Source organism: Henckelia pumila, chromosome 2, assembly GCF_033568475.1.
Source record: "Henckelia pumila isolate YLH828 chromosome 2, ASM3356847v2, whole genome shotgun sequence".
Taxonomy (NCBI): domain Eukaryota; kingdom Viridiplantae; phylum Streptophyta; class Magnoliopsida; order Lamiales; family Gesneriaceae; genus Henckelia; species Henckelia pumila.
Genome location: NC_133121.1, coordinates 107,011,035 through 107,028,202, shown reverse-complemented (window position 1 = coordinate 107,028,202; position 17,168 = coordinate 107,011,035). Strand labels below are relative to the sequence as shown.

At 39.8% G+C, this 17,168-nt stretch overlaps 1 protein-coding gene and 1 non-coding gene across 3 annotated transcripts; both read left to right on the top strand.

Moving 5' to 3' along the window:
• Window positions 1-13,300: 13,300 nt before the first annotated feature.
• On the top strand, window positions 13,301-13,373 carry TRNAK-CUU (transfer RNA lysine (anticodon CUU)). The gene has a single exon. It is a non-coding gene; the product is annotated as a tRNA-Lys (tRNA).
• Window positions 13,374-13,559: 186 nt separating this feature from the next.
• LOC140882739 (uncharacterized) lies at window positions 13,560-15,865 on the top strand. 2 transcript variants are annotated; one of them, XM_073288917.1, is made up of 2 exons: window positions 13,560-13,637; window positions 15,006-15,865. In XM_073288917.1, the coding sequence occupies exon 2, from the start codon at window positions 15,095-15,097 to the stop codon at window positions 15,605-15,607; it is 513 nt and encodes a 170-aa protein (XP_073145018.1). In that variant the 5' UTR covers window positions 13,560-13,637; window positions 15,006-15,094; the 3' UTR covers window positions 15,608-15,865. The 2 variants fall into 2 exon arrangements, with proteins under 2 accessions (XP_073145018.1, XP_073145020.1); XM_073288919.1 differs by having other exon boundaries at window positions 13,567-13,787.
• Window positions 15,866-17,168: the final 1,303 nt, after the last annotated feature.

The window sequence follows — 17,168 nt, the reverse complement described above, 5'->3', positions numbered from 1 at the left end:
AATTTCGAGGACGAAATTCAATTTAAGGGGGGGGGGGGAGGGGGGAGAATTGTAACACCCGAAAATTTTAATACGTAAATTCGCATGCATAATTAGGGAAAATAATTATTTAAAAATTTATATTTGGGTTAAATGACATTTATGTGTTATTATGTGAATATATAGCATGATTTAAATTTATTTTATCATTTAACCCGCAGTTATGGTATTTTTGGATTTTTGAGAATATTTATTATTTTGATCGCGTAGACGGGACCGTGGACGGACGAGATACCAAAATTCTTAGCCAAAAATATTTTATGAGTTTATGAGCCTTAAAATCTTATTTTAAGGTATTTTGTCAAGAAAATTTTAGTATTTAGATATATATTTATTTAATAATTGATTTTTGGCCAAAATAAGTCATTTTATTGACTTTTATTAATATTTAAAAATCCCTCAAGTCTTAATTTCGGGATAATGGTTTTTAGTATCAGATTATTATTATTTTTAAGAGTTTTAAAGATTTTGCTTAAGGTATAATATCTTTATTTTGAGTAATATCTACTATTAATATATTATCTACCCAAAATTTAAACCTAAAACACTCCCTAATCTATTCCAAACCCCATCAGCCGTCTCCCTCCCCCATTCTCACGATCCAAAAAAACCCCCAAGATCCCATAGACGTTCCTTCAAGAAATTTAGAAGTTTGGTCGCTCGTTCTTCGTCCCGGTGCTCCCGCAATCGCGTGTTATTCAAGGAAAATTACGAAAGGCATGTTTAATTCTTTTCTCAACACCATATAAGCTATTATTTTGGTTTTTACAGCAGAAAGTTTGTGGTATATATGTTTGTTGTTCAGACTTATATGCAGATGGTATTTTTCTTTCCTTTTTCTCACGTTTTGCTTGATCTTTCATGAGTATGATCACGTTTTTTATGCATGGTAAAGGTCCAGGCGGCTAATCCACATCTGAGGGCATGTCTTAGGGTCCTTTTGGTCGAGTGGTCCTGTTGGTTTTGTCCATGGATGGTCTGAAACGAAGCACTTCTCCTCTAGTGCACCAATACGCGCAGATTTGTGTTCTGAGGGAGAAGGCTTCGTTCTCCCTCCTCAGTACATGGTTTGGGGTGAGGTCTAAAGGGTTTGAACCCCCTAGATGTTGGCTAGGATTGAGAAGTGGTTTCACGGAAAAATATGGCCGGAGTAGGAAGAACGATCGAATTTACGGCAGCCGCTCAGGGCTGGGCGCGAGCTAGGGGACAGCCTGTTGCAAGGCTTCGTTCTCCTTCCTCGGACCACCGTTTGGGCTGATTCTTGTCTTGTTAGAACCGCCTAGGAGTAGGTTAGATGTGTGTGGTAATACTTCGGCCAGTGGTGGCCAGAGTTGGCCGGCCAATCGCCGGAAGTAACTGCTGCTCGCCCAGCCGAGAAGAGAAGGAGAGGGGTGATCGGGTTTGGGGTTTGGGGGGTTGCTGGGTCGGGTTATGGGTCAGGGTTGAGTGCTGGGTCGGGTCAGGTAGTCATGGGTCGGGTTAGGTCGGTCCGGGTCCGGGTTAGGTGGGCCGGGCTTGAGTATTTTAATTTTTAAATGTTTAATGTTTTAATTGGTTTTTAGGCCAATTAATTAGAAATAAAATTATTTGGACCTCCAAATAATTTTATTTGAGCCTTAAATAATTTATTTAAGTTAGTGCAATGATTTTTATGGGCTTGGGAGTCCATGAGGATTTTTGGGCCAGTCAGTGGATTTTGGGCCAGTCTAGAGTTTTATTGGGCTTAAGTTAAGTAATTGGGCTTAAATATTTTATTTAGGTCAAGTTAAGTTTAATTAAGTTATTTGGGCTAAAATATGATTATTGGATTTTATTTAAGTTTAATGGGCTTAGAGTGAGTGATCAGCAGTCTGGACCAACCCATGAAAATTAACTAAGTCCGGAATATATATTTAATTCTTTTTTTTATGCATGAAGTTTATTTTAAGTATAAGTATATTTATTATTAAAATTAATTAAATATATATTACGGACATATTTTAAGTGCATGCATACATGAAATATTTTATGATGTGTTTATGATTAAGAATTGAGCATGAAAAATATTTTTATGGAAATTGAAGTGATGTGACAGCATAGAAGTGGTTTTTCCACTGACACAGAGGTAGTTCTACTACCGGCATAGAAGTGGTTTTACCACTGACACAGAGGTAGTTTACTACCAGCATAGAGGTGGATTTATCCACCGCCACGTACGATGGTTCTTTAGACTGATCAGTCGGCACAGTTATTAGTCACATTCATGGATATGACCATACTCAGTTTTTATGTTTATGAAATGCTCAATTATGTTATGTATGATGAAAAAAGTTATGTTATGTTTAAGATTTATGATTCAGCATTTATGTTATGAAAAATGTTTCCATGCATGCTCATGTACATGTATATGTATTAGTATCTACGTGATGCATTATTTTTAACCTTGTTATAAAGGATTAGACATGTTGAGCCCCTAGGCTCACTACGCTTATATGGTGCAGGTGAGCATGATGACATTTATGTAGCTCCTACCGGTGGTGAGGACGTATGAGCTCACGGAGCAGTGGACCCCGTGACCGTCGCAGTTATTTAGTTTATTATGATTGAATTTTGAAACATGTTTTATTTTAATATTATTCCGCATATGAGATTTTTTTTTAGCAGCACTGTTTATTATTTTAAATTGATGCATTAAACATTTTTAAGGATTTATTTATTTATTTAATATTTTTCAGGTTATTTAAGAAATATATGTTATTTTTATATACATATATGTATGGGCGTATATGTATAGTATTATTTAAAAAAAAAAAGTTTTTCCGCATTTTATTAGTAGTAGGCGTTTCACGTGGCCTCCGTCAAAAGCCCATCCGATTGGGAAATGTTACTTGTACTTGGTTAATATAAATGTTCTTACTTGGGCTCGGGATCCGACCAGACCACATGGTCTAAACTTCATACTTCTTTTAGACCAATAGGGGGAGGTACTATTGATACCCCTAAAAAATATACGAGTCTAATCCGACCCGAGCCCAATAATCCATATTTTTAGAAATATATTTTGAGACCCATCTAGTCTTATTTTATGAGAAGTCCAGTCTGGGATAGCCCTGTTAGAGAATAAGGTCATGATCATAAATTCATGGGCTTGAGCCTTAACTGATAGGGTTGAAGCCCGACCCGGGCCCAATATCTAGAATCTTCCAGTATTCTTGGATATATGAAGATCTGCAACAGATAAGGACAATATCTTATGAATCCAAGATTTGATATGATTTTAGACTCATCAATTAGAGTCCTACTCTAACACATATTCTACCTTGACAAGGTAATTTACTCCTCCAAGACCCTATAAATACAGGTATGGTTTATGGTTTATAAAATTCATCTCTTCTATTCACTTTTTGTTCACACATTCACGCATGCATATTTTTTTTTTGTCAAGCTCTTTCAGCCTATTTGCAACCAAGCAACGAGAACATGAAAATTTGAGAGCATACATCCGCAGGTTTAGTGCCTTGGCTCTCGAGGTACCCATGGCTACTCCAGACCTGCTCATCAGTGCCTTCATGCAAGGGCTGGATACAAAAGATTTTTTTAAATCTCTAATAAAGAGGCCGCCAGAAACATATGAAGAATTACTTGCCCGAGCTGAAAAATATGTCAACATGGAAGAGATACAGGTTTCGCGGGCAGCTGTGAAGAGGGAACGGCCAAAAAGTCCAAAGAACAATAGGGTTCAAAACAATAATTCAGGGATGGGACAGCCATTCCGACCTGCATTGTTGGGAGAATTCACCTCTTTTACTCCTTTACGCATGAGTAAAGTCCGAGCCCTAAAAATTTGTGACGATCGAAAACTCACACAAAGGCCTCCGTGGACGGAAAATGGACCCCGAAACAGGCAATCAGATAAATATTGTCACTTTCATAATGAATATGAGCATACTACAGAAGACTGCCGACAATTAGATCAGGAGATTGAGAGGATAATACAACAACATTCTGAATTAAAAAATATTTTGATCCGACAAGAGGGGTACCATCCGAAAAGGAAACAACGAGGAAGATCGAGACAGAGAGCCAGGACTACTCCTCCTCAGGAGGATTTCAATCGCCCAAATCAGGACCAGCCTAGGGATGACCGAGCTCATCAGAGACCGGCTTCGCCTGCTCGGGGAATTATCAATATGATATCAGGAGGCCCTACTGATGGAGATTCCAATCGAGCTAGGAAAACTAGCAGCCGAAAATTAGTAAATATGGAAATTGACAATCAAACTATCAACATTGGCCCGACCCTTTCTTTTGGGCCGGAAGATTTAAAAGGGGTTGCTAACAACCATAATGATGCACTGGTAATAAGGGCCATGGTAGCGAATTACGATGTGGCCCGGATATTTGTGGATTCAGGCAGTTCTGTCAATGTCCTATTTCAAGAAGCTATCAATCAAATGGACCTGGGACAGTATAGAATAGAGCCCGTTGTCACATCACTCTTCGGTTTCACGGGTCATGCAATCCGGCCTGTGGGGTTAGTACATCTGCCCCTAACTCTTGGGAAAGGCAACGGTCGCAAGACCAGGATTGTGAGTTTTATTATAGTAGACGCTCCGTCTGCCTATAACGCTATACTGGGTAGACCTGCCATGACCACTTTCATGGCCGTCACATCAGCTCTGCATCAAAAAATTAAGTTCCCAGTGGGTAATCAGGTCGGCGAGGTGCAAGGTGATCAAGTTATTGCACGAAAGTGTTATGTGGAGGAAGTCAGAATAGAGCAAAAAGTAGCCAGGACTGATACTGTTGACAGACCTGGATTTGCTGGCATGGAAAAAGTCAACTTGATAGAAGACACATCTGTCAGCGCTGAAGAAGAAATTGAAGAAATAATTATCTCTCCTCCTTCGGGGATGGTAAAAATTGCCCGTACCCTTGAAGCAGAGGTGAAGCAACTACTACTAGAATGCTTGCAAAAAAATAAAGACGTCTTCGCGTGGTCAGTTTCAGACCTGGTAGGGGTCCATCGGGAAATTGCAGAGCACAAGCTCAATGTAATAAAGGGTTGTCGCCCTATTATTAAAAAAAAAAAAGGCACTTCGGTCCTGAAAAAGATGCAGTAATAAAGGAGCAGGTGGACGAGCTACTCAGGGCTGGGCATATTGAAGAAATCCACTTCCCGACCTGGTTGTCTAACATAGTCTTAGTCCCGAAATCTACGGGAAAATGGCGTATGTGTGTAGATTTTCGAGATTTGAATAAAGCATGCCCTAAATATTGCTACCCCCTACCTAGAATAGACCAGCTTGTCGATTCCACTGCAGGGCATGAATTACTTAGCTTTTTGGATGCTTACCAAGGATATCACCAAATTTCCTTGGCAAAAGAGGACAAAGACAAGGTCAGTTTTGTCACATCAACAAGAACCTATTCCTATGTGGTCATGCCGTTTGGACTCAAAAACGCAGGGGCTACATACCAAAGGTTGATGGATAGAGTATTCGAGCAGCAAATTGGGAAAAATATCGAGGTCTATGTAGATGATATCCTGATCAAGACCCGTACTGCGGACCAGTTCATTACCGACCTAACTCAAACTTTTCAGACTTTAAAGCACTATCGGCTTAAGCTAAACCCCAGCAAGTGTACTTTCGGAGTCCGAGCTGGAAAGTTTCTGGGTTATATGGTTACAAGAAGGGGAATCGAAGCTAATCCCGAAAAGGTCCAAGCCATCATTACTATGAGCTCCCCCAAGAATATACAGGAAGTACAGAGATTAACAGGAAGAATTACAGCATTGGCCCGGTTTATAAGCAGATCAGCAGATAAAAGCCTTCCTTTCTTTAAGGCACTACGAAAAACGAAAAATTTCGAATGGGATGATGAAAGTGAGAAAGCTTTCCAGGACTTGAAAGCTTACTTACAGCAGTTGCCCGTGCTGAATAAGCCTATCCAAGGGGAAGAATTGTTCTTATATCTGGCGGTGACCAATCGAGCAGCCAGTTCAGTCCTAGTCAGGAAGGACAGAATAAATCATCAGCCTGTGTACTTTGTGAGTCATGCCTTGAAGGGGAGCTGAACTCAACTATTTAACGCAGGAAAAACTAGCCTTAGCTTTAGTTATCACTGCAAGAAAATTGCGTCCTTATTTTTTGTCACACCGTATCACGGTGCTCACCAACAGCGTTTTGGGAAAAATTGCAGCTAATCCAGATGCATCAGGGAGACTTATCAGATGGATTACAGAATTGAGTGAGTATGACATCAAATTAGAGCCCCGGACAGCCATAAAAGCTCAAGCCCTAGCTGATTTCTTAGCAGAGACAGTACAACTAGAACAAGAAGAATTATGGAAGATTTTCGTAGATGGGTCATCATGTCAGTCCGGATGCGGGGCTGGAATTGTGATCATCTCACCTTGGGGGGAAGAAACTAATATTTCAATCAGGTTAGACTTCAAGGCCTCAAACAATGAAGCAGAATATGAGGCATTATTGCTCGGGCTCAAATCATCACGAAACTTGGGCATCTCCCGAGCTAATCTGTATTCCGATTCCCAATTAGCAATCCAACAGAGCAACGGAAGATTTGAATGTAAAGATGAGAAGATGTTGAGATATATCAAAGTATTAGACAAAGCCAAAGAAGGGTTCACCGAGTTGAACTTAGAGCTCATCCCCCGGGTTGAAAATATGAAGGCAGACCACTTGGCCCGCTTAGCCAGTGCTCTGAGTAACCGATCTGATCCCATTGTCGCAGGTCGGGTACTTGTTTCGCAACTAGAAACTCTGGATGAAATTATAGCTCAGGTACCGAAAGGAGACTGGCGATATGATATGCACAAATATCTAATCAAAAAAGAATTACCGAGTGATAATAAGAAAGCAAAGGAAATTAAGAGAAGGGCTCTCCGTTTCATCGTGATCGATCAAATTCTGTTTAAACGATCTTTCTCTCAGCCTTTGTTAAAATGTTTGGGTCCTGATGAGGCCAATTATGTCTTACGAGAAATTCATGAAGGGTCTTGTGGCAGTCACCTGGGCAGTCTGGTCCTAGCTCGAAAAGCACTTTTGGCAGGATTCTTCTGGCCAACCATGCGGAAAGACTCAGCAGATCTGGTTAATTCTTGTTATAATTGCCAGAGACATGCTAACCTACAATGGAGGCCGGCAGAATACATGAAGGCAGTGGTGGCTGCTTGTCCTTTCGATCAATGGGGAATGGATATTGTGGGGCCATTCCCTGTTAGCACAGGACAAAGAAAATTTTTGTTGGTCGCAGTCGATTATTTTTCCAAGTGGGTTGAAGCCGAGCCCTTAGCCAAAATTACAGAAAATGAAGTGCTCAATTTTCCATGGAAAAATATAGTGTGCCGCTTCGGAATCCCTCGCAGGTTGGCATCAGATAATGGGAGACAGTTCTGTGGATCCAAAGTTCGGGCATGGTGCTAGGAAATGAAGATCGAACAAGTTTTCACCTCTGTAGCATACCCTCAAGGGAATGGACAAGTCGAAGTTACCAACAGAACGATAGTCCAAGCCCTTAAGACACGTTTGGATGCAGCCAAGGACAAGTGGGCAGACGAGCTCCCTTCAGTATTGTGGTCTTACCGAACTACAACTCGATCCGGTACGGGTGAAACCCCTTTCAGCATGGTGTATGGGACTGAAGCTGTCCTCCCAACAGAGATCGGACAAGAGAGTGCCAGGATCATGGCATACGGCCCAAACAATCAAGAACTGCGAGCAATGGATTTGGACTTACTTGAGGAGCACAGGTCCCGATCTGCAATTAGGCTCGCAGCCTATCGCAAACGAATGACCCAGGCCTATAACAAAAGAGTATACCCTAAGGTTTTCCAGGAAGGAGATCTGGTTATGCGAAAGATGCAACATCCAGGGGAAAGAGGAAAGCTAGAGGCCAAGTATGAAGGCCCATTCAAGGTGATAGGAAAAGCTGGCATAGCTGCATATTACTTGGAAGATGCCCAAGGCAAGAGGGGTAAAAGGCCATGGAATGCTCAACACTTGAAAAAATACTATCCCTAGTAGCTCAGCTCGGGCCTCATCATGCTATAGCTCCCTAAGCTGGATAACCACTTAGTCATTCTCTTTTTGCTATTTATTTTTCAATCTTTTGCAAAAGTCAGTCCTGGTTTATTTACTTTACGGTCAGTCCTGTTTGGCGTCAATTTTTGGGAAAAATTTAAATGCAAAAGTCAATTTTGTTTTATGGAACTTACCACTCAAAGTCCACCTCAGTGGCCCACATCAGTGGAATTCAAAGCCCAGGCAGGTCTGGCACCCAAAGTCCACCTCAGTGGCCCACATCAGTGGAATTCAAAGCCCAGGCAGGTCTGGCACCCAAAGTCCACCTCAGTGGCCCACATCAGTGGAATTCAAAGCCCAGGCAGGTCTGGCGCCCAAAGTCCACCTCAGTGGCCCACATCAGTGGAATTCAAAGCCCAGGCAGGTCTGGCACATAAAGTCCACCTCAGTGGCCCACATCAGTGGAATTCAAAGCCCAGGCAGGTCTGGCGCCCAAAGTCCACCTCAGTGGCCCACATCAGTGGAATTCAAAGCCCAGGCAGGTCTGGCACCCAAATTCCACCTCAGTGGCCCACATCAGTGGAATTCAAAGCCCAGGAAGGTCTGGCACATAAAGTCCACCTCAGTGGCCCACATCAGTAGAATTCAAAACCCAGGCAGGTCTGGCACTCAAAGTCCACTTCAGTGGCACGCAAGGACCACATCAGTGGAACTAAAAGTTCAGGCAGGTCTGGCACTCAAAGTCCACTTCAGTGGCACGCAAGGACCACATCAGTGGAACTAAAAGCCCAGGCAGTTCTGGCACACAAAGTCCACCTCAGTGGCCCACCAATGGAATTCAAAACCCAGACAGGTCTGGTGCTTAAAATTAGTAATTAGCAATACTAACACCCACATTTTGCTGGGTAATTGCAAATCCTAGTATGATTCAAGCTCGAGGGTCACAGTAGAGTTTAAAGAGCTTTGAAAAGGTACTAATTTGCATCCAACTAGTCCAGGCACCCTTGAAGGTCGGAATTCAATTCTCACTCATCCAGTCCGGGTACATATAGCTCGGGTTTTAGGGATACACTGGATTAATTATGACTTGATTCAGCCAGTCCGAGTGCATATAGGATAAGTCCTTAAAATTTTTAAGGGTGTGGTTTTGTCATTCAACCAGTCCGGGTATATATGTAGGTCGGGCCCTTAAATGATTTATACTTGATAAATTTTGTGGCTGGATTTGCATGTACATTTATAATAGTAAAACCATGTTAGAAAAGGAAAATTCTTAAATAAACCTGAACTGGGCAAAAACATTCATATGTGAAAGAGTAAACAATGTATCAGCCCTACCTGGGCAACAACCGAAGTCAATGACCTCGCAGGGTCTACCATTTAGATCATGTTTTTAAACAATATTTATACAAATAATCAAAGGGCGGGGGCGTCCTGTGACTTTGAGCTCTGATCGGGATCTTCCGGCTTCTCTTGCTCGGCCTCCTCCGAGTCTTCATCGAGCATGTCATCTAGAGCCTTGGTACAATCTAGGAAAAGGGCGGGGTGCTCGGTTTCTGAGTACCCATTAGCCCTGAACTGGGCTAAGCACCCCTTGAAACCCTCATCAAAGAAAGTAGCCACCTTCTCAGCTACGGCGTTAGCAAAATCGGCGGAATTCAAGAATTCTCTTTTCCCGACCTCCTTCGCAGCCTCAAGTTCCCGAGTCAGGGCCCGTACTTGGTTCTTTAGTTCAATCTTATCCACTTCCAGCTCGGCAGTCTTTTTATGAGCAGCCTCCAGAGCATCCCGTGTGGATTCAATCTCCACCCTCATCTCGGTCACCTTTTCAACATGATCAGCCTTCATTTCCCGGGTTTTTCGTGTGAGCTCAGAAATCCGAGCAACGAAGGCCTCCTGGTTCAGGTTGTGTTCCTCCCGGTCTTTGAAAGCTCGGCTGGTGATCTCCCCTCCCCAAGCTAGAGCCTGTGAAAACATGAAGGTTAAAACCCAGCTCGGTACATGACAGCTCCGTATACAAGGTAAGATCGAAAAATGCAATATACCTGCAGGGATGCAAGAGCGAAGTTCTGTTCAGCTTCCAAGGTAGGCACTCCTTGAAGGATTTTTAAATCAGAACGAGAAATCAGGTTCTGCATTATGCCTAGGCACCCTTGGGGGTCGGGCTTCGAGAAAAATGACATCTCTGGGACCCCGGGCTGATCGGGCATTCCCTGAGGTTCAGCGTCAGGTAGGGACCCAAACTCTATTATGGGTTCTTTGCCACGTGCTCGGAACGAGGAAACAATGGACGGCTGCTCAAGCTCGGGAAGATTGGTGCTGGGTTTTTCCTTGGTTTTGGAAGCTTTCTTTTTTGACTGTTCAATGGGAGGAGGTTCGGGATGAGTTCTGGCCTCACTGTCCTCTGTTTTCTTCCTCTTCAAGTTCTTCAGTGCAGCTCTAAAGTTGGCAGGCATAGCGGCAGATTTGATCCAGTCGTCTAAAAATAAAAAAAAATATATACATATATAAAAATACGGTAAATCAAAGGCATAAGGGGAATCAGTCTAAGATAAGGATAGCACGGGTACAGGGGTACTACCTACATCCCCTTGGATCTCTACTCCCTTCCCACTGAAGCCATAATGACAGAGCAGATCCTCCTCAATCAAGCTCTCAATATCAAAAGTTTGCGCGGACATAGTATTGATAAAATTGGTAAAGTTGTGAGTAAGCAAAGCTGGCAGTTCAGGACTGGTAAAGTTCATAGCCCAGTTAGACCGGCATTCCCATGGCTGGTTGGGGTTGACAAAAAAGTATTTGTTTGTCCAGCCTTTGTGGAAGCTAGGCTTACCCTTCAAAAAGGGGTATTCGGGTCGCATGGAAATATAGAAGCGGCCCGGGGCGGTTTTCTTAATTTGCAAGAAGTAAATGAAATTTCCTATGTCTAAGGGAATTCGGAAGAAACAGAAAAGTACACCTAAGGATAGAATTGAACTAAAAGAGTTCGGGGATAATTGACTCGGGCACACACAAAAGTATTGACATAAGTAGGAAATGCAGTTCGGGACTGGAAATCTTAAACCCATCTTGATTTGATCTAGGCTGAAGCTCAAGAAATTAGGGGGGGTCTGTGAGCCCGGTCTTTACGGCCCGGGATTATAAGATCATAGGTATCGGGCATTCCCGATTTCTCCCTAATGAGGGGACCTAGGTCTGGACTTAGATGGGAGGCCAGGACTTCATACCATTGTTTCCCTTTGGCAGATAATCGGGCTTCATCCGACCTGAGTTTGTGCAATCGCTTTAATTTTTCTATACGAGTCTCCGACAGATCCAGCTCTGAGCTTGGATTATTGGAATCGGAGGGCTCGGGGTTGTTAGAGGGAGAATTGGATGCTTCAAAAAAGGCTACTATTTCCCGAACAGAAGTCTCGTCTGGGGAGGACATATTAATCAACCTAGTATAAGGACGGTAGGACTTACAGGTGAAAGAGTTGTAGCTCGGGAGTGACACAAACAAGACAGACGCAGTAGTCCGGGTCGGGCGAGCTCTTGAAATTTTTGCAGCGTAACAGTACAAGAGTGAAAGGTGAAAAAAAAAAAATTTTATCGTCTAGTATATATATAGAGGTGGTGAATCGATCTGGACCGTTGATTTTTAACATGATCTACGGCTCGGGACGGGACAAGCCATGTTTTTTTTGGCTTCGGGAAAAGAACCGTCAGAGGACATCTGAGCCGTTCATTAAAAACACATCACGCGGATCCTGATCTAGACCGTTCAAAAGAAACACATTGCATGAATTAAATTCTGAACTGGTCGAATGACACATGCATAAATCGGGGTTTGGATTAAATTCTTAGTCTAACTTCATTCTTCTTTTAGACCAGTTCGGGAGGTACTATTGTTACCCCGAGAAAATATTTCAACCCGAGCCCGTTTATAATGGGTCTACTAGATATGACCAGGACTGGTATTTTATGGGCCGACCAGGGCTGGGCCTAGTATGCCGTACGCATCTTTTTTATAATTCGAGTGAGACTTTGATATATGTGAGATAAGTATGGATCTTCTCAAATATTCACAAGATAGAGATAAACTTAAGAAGGATCCAATGGATGAAGAGTCCTAGTCCAGGATATGTTATAATTCTACTAGGTAACTTATTCTATTTTCTCCTATAAATACAGGTACTGTTATGGTTGTATTCATTTTTCATTACTCACTTTTACATTCACGCACTCATATCTCTCAGTTTTCGCATTAATCATACCCTCTGCCTTCAAGACACTGACTTAGGCATCGGAGGGGTCACGCCGAAAACACCTTCGGCGTCCCTTTGACCTAGCTGTTGCTTGTGCAGTTCCGCCATACCCGACCCGACCTACTTTCTAAAGGATTTGGAGGATCCATTCTACCAGATCGAACCCGAGATAAAAAATCGACATCATCATATTGATATATATATATATATATATAGATTTTTTTAAAAAAATAAAAAATAAAAACCATCAATATAAATTGAAATACTTGAGTCATGGGATACAACGACACAAAATCAAGATAGTAGAGAGTACAACTAATAAACTCCAAGTTTGATCCTGGAATAAAAACTTTACGAGCTAGATGATGAGCAACAAGATTAGTCGATCGTCACACGTGTATACGCTTGGCAGACACAGACACCAAAAATTGGCCTAAACTGATAATATATATATATCTTACAGTGATTGTTTACGAGTGTTCAATAATGAAGAAAAAATGAGTTAAATTGACCTGCGTGCATGTTGGACCATATACAATATATATATATAGTAAGTCGAACTATTCATATTTTGACTTTGGAAAAGTCGGTGAACCCAACAGCAACCTAAAATAGTTGGACTTCTTCAAAACTTCAATCCAACAAACACGCTTTTATCTAATTAATTAATCATATTATTATACGCTCAAAATACACTAAATATATAGAGAAAAATTCTTGATAGTGGAAAAAAAAAAGATAAAATTGAAAGACTAAGGTAGTGTTTCGTAGAATTTTTAAGAAGCACTTACAAAAGTAAGCATTTTATTTTGAAAGCAAAACGAATATTATTGCACAAAAAAAGTTATATATGGATAAAACTAGTATTAATTAATGTTATAAAATTTTTTATTTTTTAATTATTTTTTATCATTAAATTTGTAAGAAAACAGAAAGAGGAATTGGAGTATAAGGTAAGGATAATATGAGAGTGAACGCATATAAGAAGCCCGTCTAGCTCAGTTGGTAGAGCGCAAGGCTCTTAACCTTGTGGTCGTGGGTTCGAGCCCCACGGTGGGCGATTGTTTTTTACTCTTCTATTTTAATTTTAACGGGCCGAGCACTCCCACTGCTGATGGGCTTGCCCATTTTGTTTCTTTACTGCTTACACATGGGGTTTGTTTATTTTGTAAGTCCATTCATTCACAGTGGGCCTATTATTTTGGCCCACCATCCAATGGCAAATATATAATCCTGGCTCCACGATTGTCGGAAAATGTTTTGTAATTGTGGCGATGAAGCCCGCTTCGATCAGAGTATTTAATCGATCTTTATCTTCTTTCAGGTATGATTTCTCAAAATTTCTCGATATTCCTTGTTGTGGTTGTGTTTAGGGTTCGCATATGCTGATTTCGAAATTATTATTCGCGATTAGTGTGAAAATTTTCGCAAAAGGACTAAATCTAAGTACCGAACCCCTTGATGCCGACAAACAGTGAGATTTGTGGATTATGTTGAATTTAAAATCTTGTAGGGTATAATATGAGCTTGATGTGCTACGAAATTATGTTTTTCTGTGGAGTTAACTCATGCTTTGGATATTATGCTGGTGTGCCCTGAGTAATTTTAGTGGGGGAAGGGGATATTGGGATCTCAGTAACAACTCTGTCATGATTTAGGGTTTCTGAGAGTTTTTTGTCCCCATGTCTTGTCTTAGCAACTTGGAAAAATAAAAGTAGAAATTATCAGACCAAGCTAGGGGTGTAATCGAGTCGAGTAGCATACTACTCGAGCTCGAGCTCGACTCATATTTGACTGCTCGATCGAACTCGAGTCGAGTTTTGACCGAGTTACTCACGAGTAGCTCGGCTCGTTTACACCCCTAGTCCAAGCTATAGGGCCTACAGAGAGAAATTCAAACAAAAGTACCAACACAAAGAGAGTTTTGTGAATCAAGAGTTCGTCTTTGGTATAATTATACCCCGATTGACAACTCATTTTGCTGCGTGAAACAATAACGCGAGGCAATTAAAGGGAGGATTGCAGTGTTCTTGAGCTAGTCATGGCTGTAAGTTCCCTTACTGATACTGGCTTCACCAGGTTCTACGGGGGCAACTCTTCTTCTTTCATCAAGCTGATCAAATAGGAGAATAAACTGAGTCGGGGAAATTCTTTGAGTGCAGGGGTTGATTTTGTTTCGAGGAAACATGTGCATACGTGGAAGACACTGATTGTTACCTCAAATGAATTGTCAAGTGCTTTGTAGATATATCACTCTGAATTTATGTGATGACCTTAAAAAATTACTGTGATGTCTTGGTGTTCAATGCTGCTTGGAATGTTTAATTGTTGATCAGTTGACAAGAAATCATCCTAGACCCTTAAAAAGTATCAAAACTGAATTAGCATGAAAACTGGTGAACTTATGGAGATTGGACCAAGAATGCTTTAATATCTGTCCATGCAAAATACTCTTGTTCTTGGGATGTCTATGCATCACATCATCGCATGTTATTTTCCAGGAAAGTTGACAATTTGAAAAATGTGATCGATTGATGCTCTGATGAAGTGAGAGTGATATTTGTCTTTCTAAGTTAATGCCATGTGGTTCCCTCGCATGCCTTTTGAAGTATTAGTTAAACGAGTTCTAAAATTAATATTTTGATTATTTTTATTGGTTTCATTCTGTTTGTTTTTCTCTACTGTTTATCAGTGAAACCTGCTACTTCTAGTCTATGCATTCTCCTTTCTGCCATCAGAACTTTTATCTGAGTACTGCATCCAATAACCGATCGAGAGAATATGGAAGACCAGAAATTTCTGTCTGCAAATGATGGTTCGGTCAGCAAGCCTAGAAAAATCAAAACTTCTGCAAAAGATGCCGCGTTGTTGCAAGCTTCTGGTGGTAGTGCAAAGGGTCAAAAGGCCTCAAAAAGAGGTATGATGAATGGTGTCTCACCATTGTTTGGACAAGACAGACTAATGTTGGATTCAAACATTGCGCCCGGTGATGGTTTGAAAAAACAGAAGGGATTAAAGGCCTCCAAAAGAGGTCCAGAGAATGGCAATTCACCCTTGTTTGGCGAAGGAAAACTGGTGTCGGATTCATTACCAGATTTAGAGTACAGAGCTTTGAGGCATAAATATTTGCTTTTGGAGGAAGAAAACCATGGATTGCAAATGGAGTTGCAAGAGGTCGAATCTGATGTTAAAGCCCTTGAAGAGCAGAAGCTCTCTCTTCTGGATGAACTTGTTGTCTTAGAGGGCTTGATCGATCCTTCAGAGCTTCAACCTCGAGGCCACGGATTGCCATGAGTTTCATTTTGTAGGTATATTTGAATAAATTTGGTGTTAAGTATCTGATATATTGCCTAGATATATTTGCCACTAACGAATAATGTGATACTAATATAGTACAAAATCTAAAGTTACAAGTCCATGTGTGGATGAAATATAAAATATTTTAGGTTTTGTGTATAAAAGGTTATTCCTTTTAGAAATTTAACTTGTAGAAAATATTTATTTTTGTAGTTTTTTTTTTTTTGAATGGACGAGTAGCAGTTTATTTTTGTATTTTACTATCACACATATGATACTGGATCTGAAAAAGGATGATATACCCACCCATAGAAATTGAAGATCATGAACTCTACAATGGTTTGATTAGAATTAGTAGCTGATGTACATGCGTATCGTTTGTACATAACCACGGATATTATATATGACAATGTAATATATTTATACTTTGTAAAATATTTAATAAACGATTTTTAATATTAAAGAGGAAAGATCCAAAAATAGTATAACTATGTGAAACTCATAGATCATTTTGATTTATCAAAATTATATAATAATATAGATAAAAGAGATATATATATATATATATATATATATATATATATATTACCATTTGGTTACCCTGTATTCTTAATTTGTGCATAATTTATCTAATCTAGTCCTACGTTTTTTTTGTCATATTATTTATTTATCTATCTATTAATTATTTATATTACATCAATCAAATCATTAATTATTTTCTTGTATCAATCAAATTATTGGATTTAAATTACTATATTAGCCTTTATAAATAATATTATTCATATTTTATTAATTTATTAGAAGGACGAAATGGTCATTTTATCATTTTATATAAAATTTAATAGATTAAATCAAATAAACTATAATCTATCAATCAAATCAAATACTATACTAACGATCATTTTTATTTATTTATTTTATCACATTATATTACTTATCTATATAATATTATTTATCATATCATCCAAACCAAACGACAATGTGAAAAACCTTGACAACGTTTGATGCGAGGAGAAATGGTTCTCACGAAATCTAATTAGGATAATCCCAAATTAAATATTTTTAACTCCTTTTCCAATATTTTCCCGTAAATCTACAAAACTAAATAAAAAATCTGACTTCTTCTCCCTAAAAAGCAAAAAAAAATTACAAAAATCTATTTGCATTTTATCTTCTCATTAAAAAATCCATAATTATTAAGTAAATAATCTCCAACGGTAATGTGAAAAACCTTGACAACATTTGATGTGAGGGAAAATGGTCCGCACAAAATCTAATTAGGATCCCAAATTAAATACTTTTAATTTCATTTTCCCATATTTTCCAGTAAATCTACAAAATTAAATAAAAAAATCTGACTTTTTTTTTCCCTAGAAAGCAAAAAAATTACAAAAATCTATGTGCATTTTATCTTCTCATTAAAGAATCCATAATTATTAAGTAAATCTCCAACGGTAATGTGAAAAACCTTGACAACGTTTGATGTGAGGGGAAATGGTCCGCACGAAATCTAATTAGGATAATCCCAAATTAAATACTTTTAATTTAATTTCCCCAT

Coding starts and splice junctions, on each gene's coding strand:
- LOC140882739 (XM_073288917.1), top strand. CDS start 15,095: ATGGAAGACCAGAAATTTCTGTCTGCAAATGATGGTTCGGTCAGCAAG.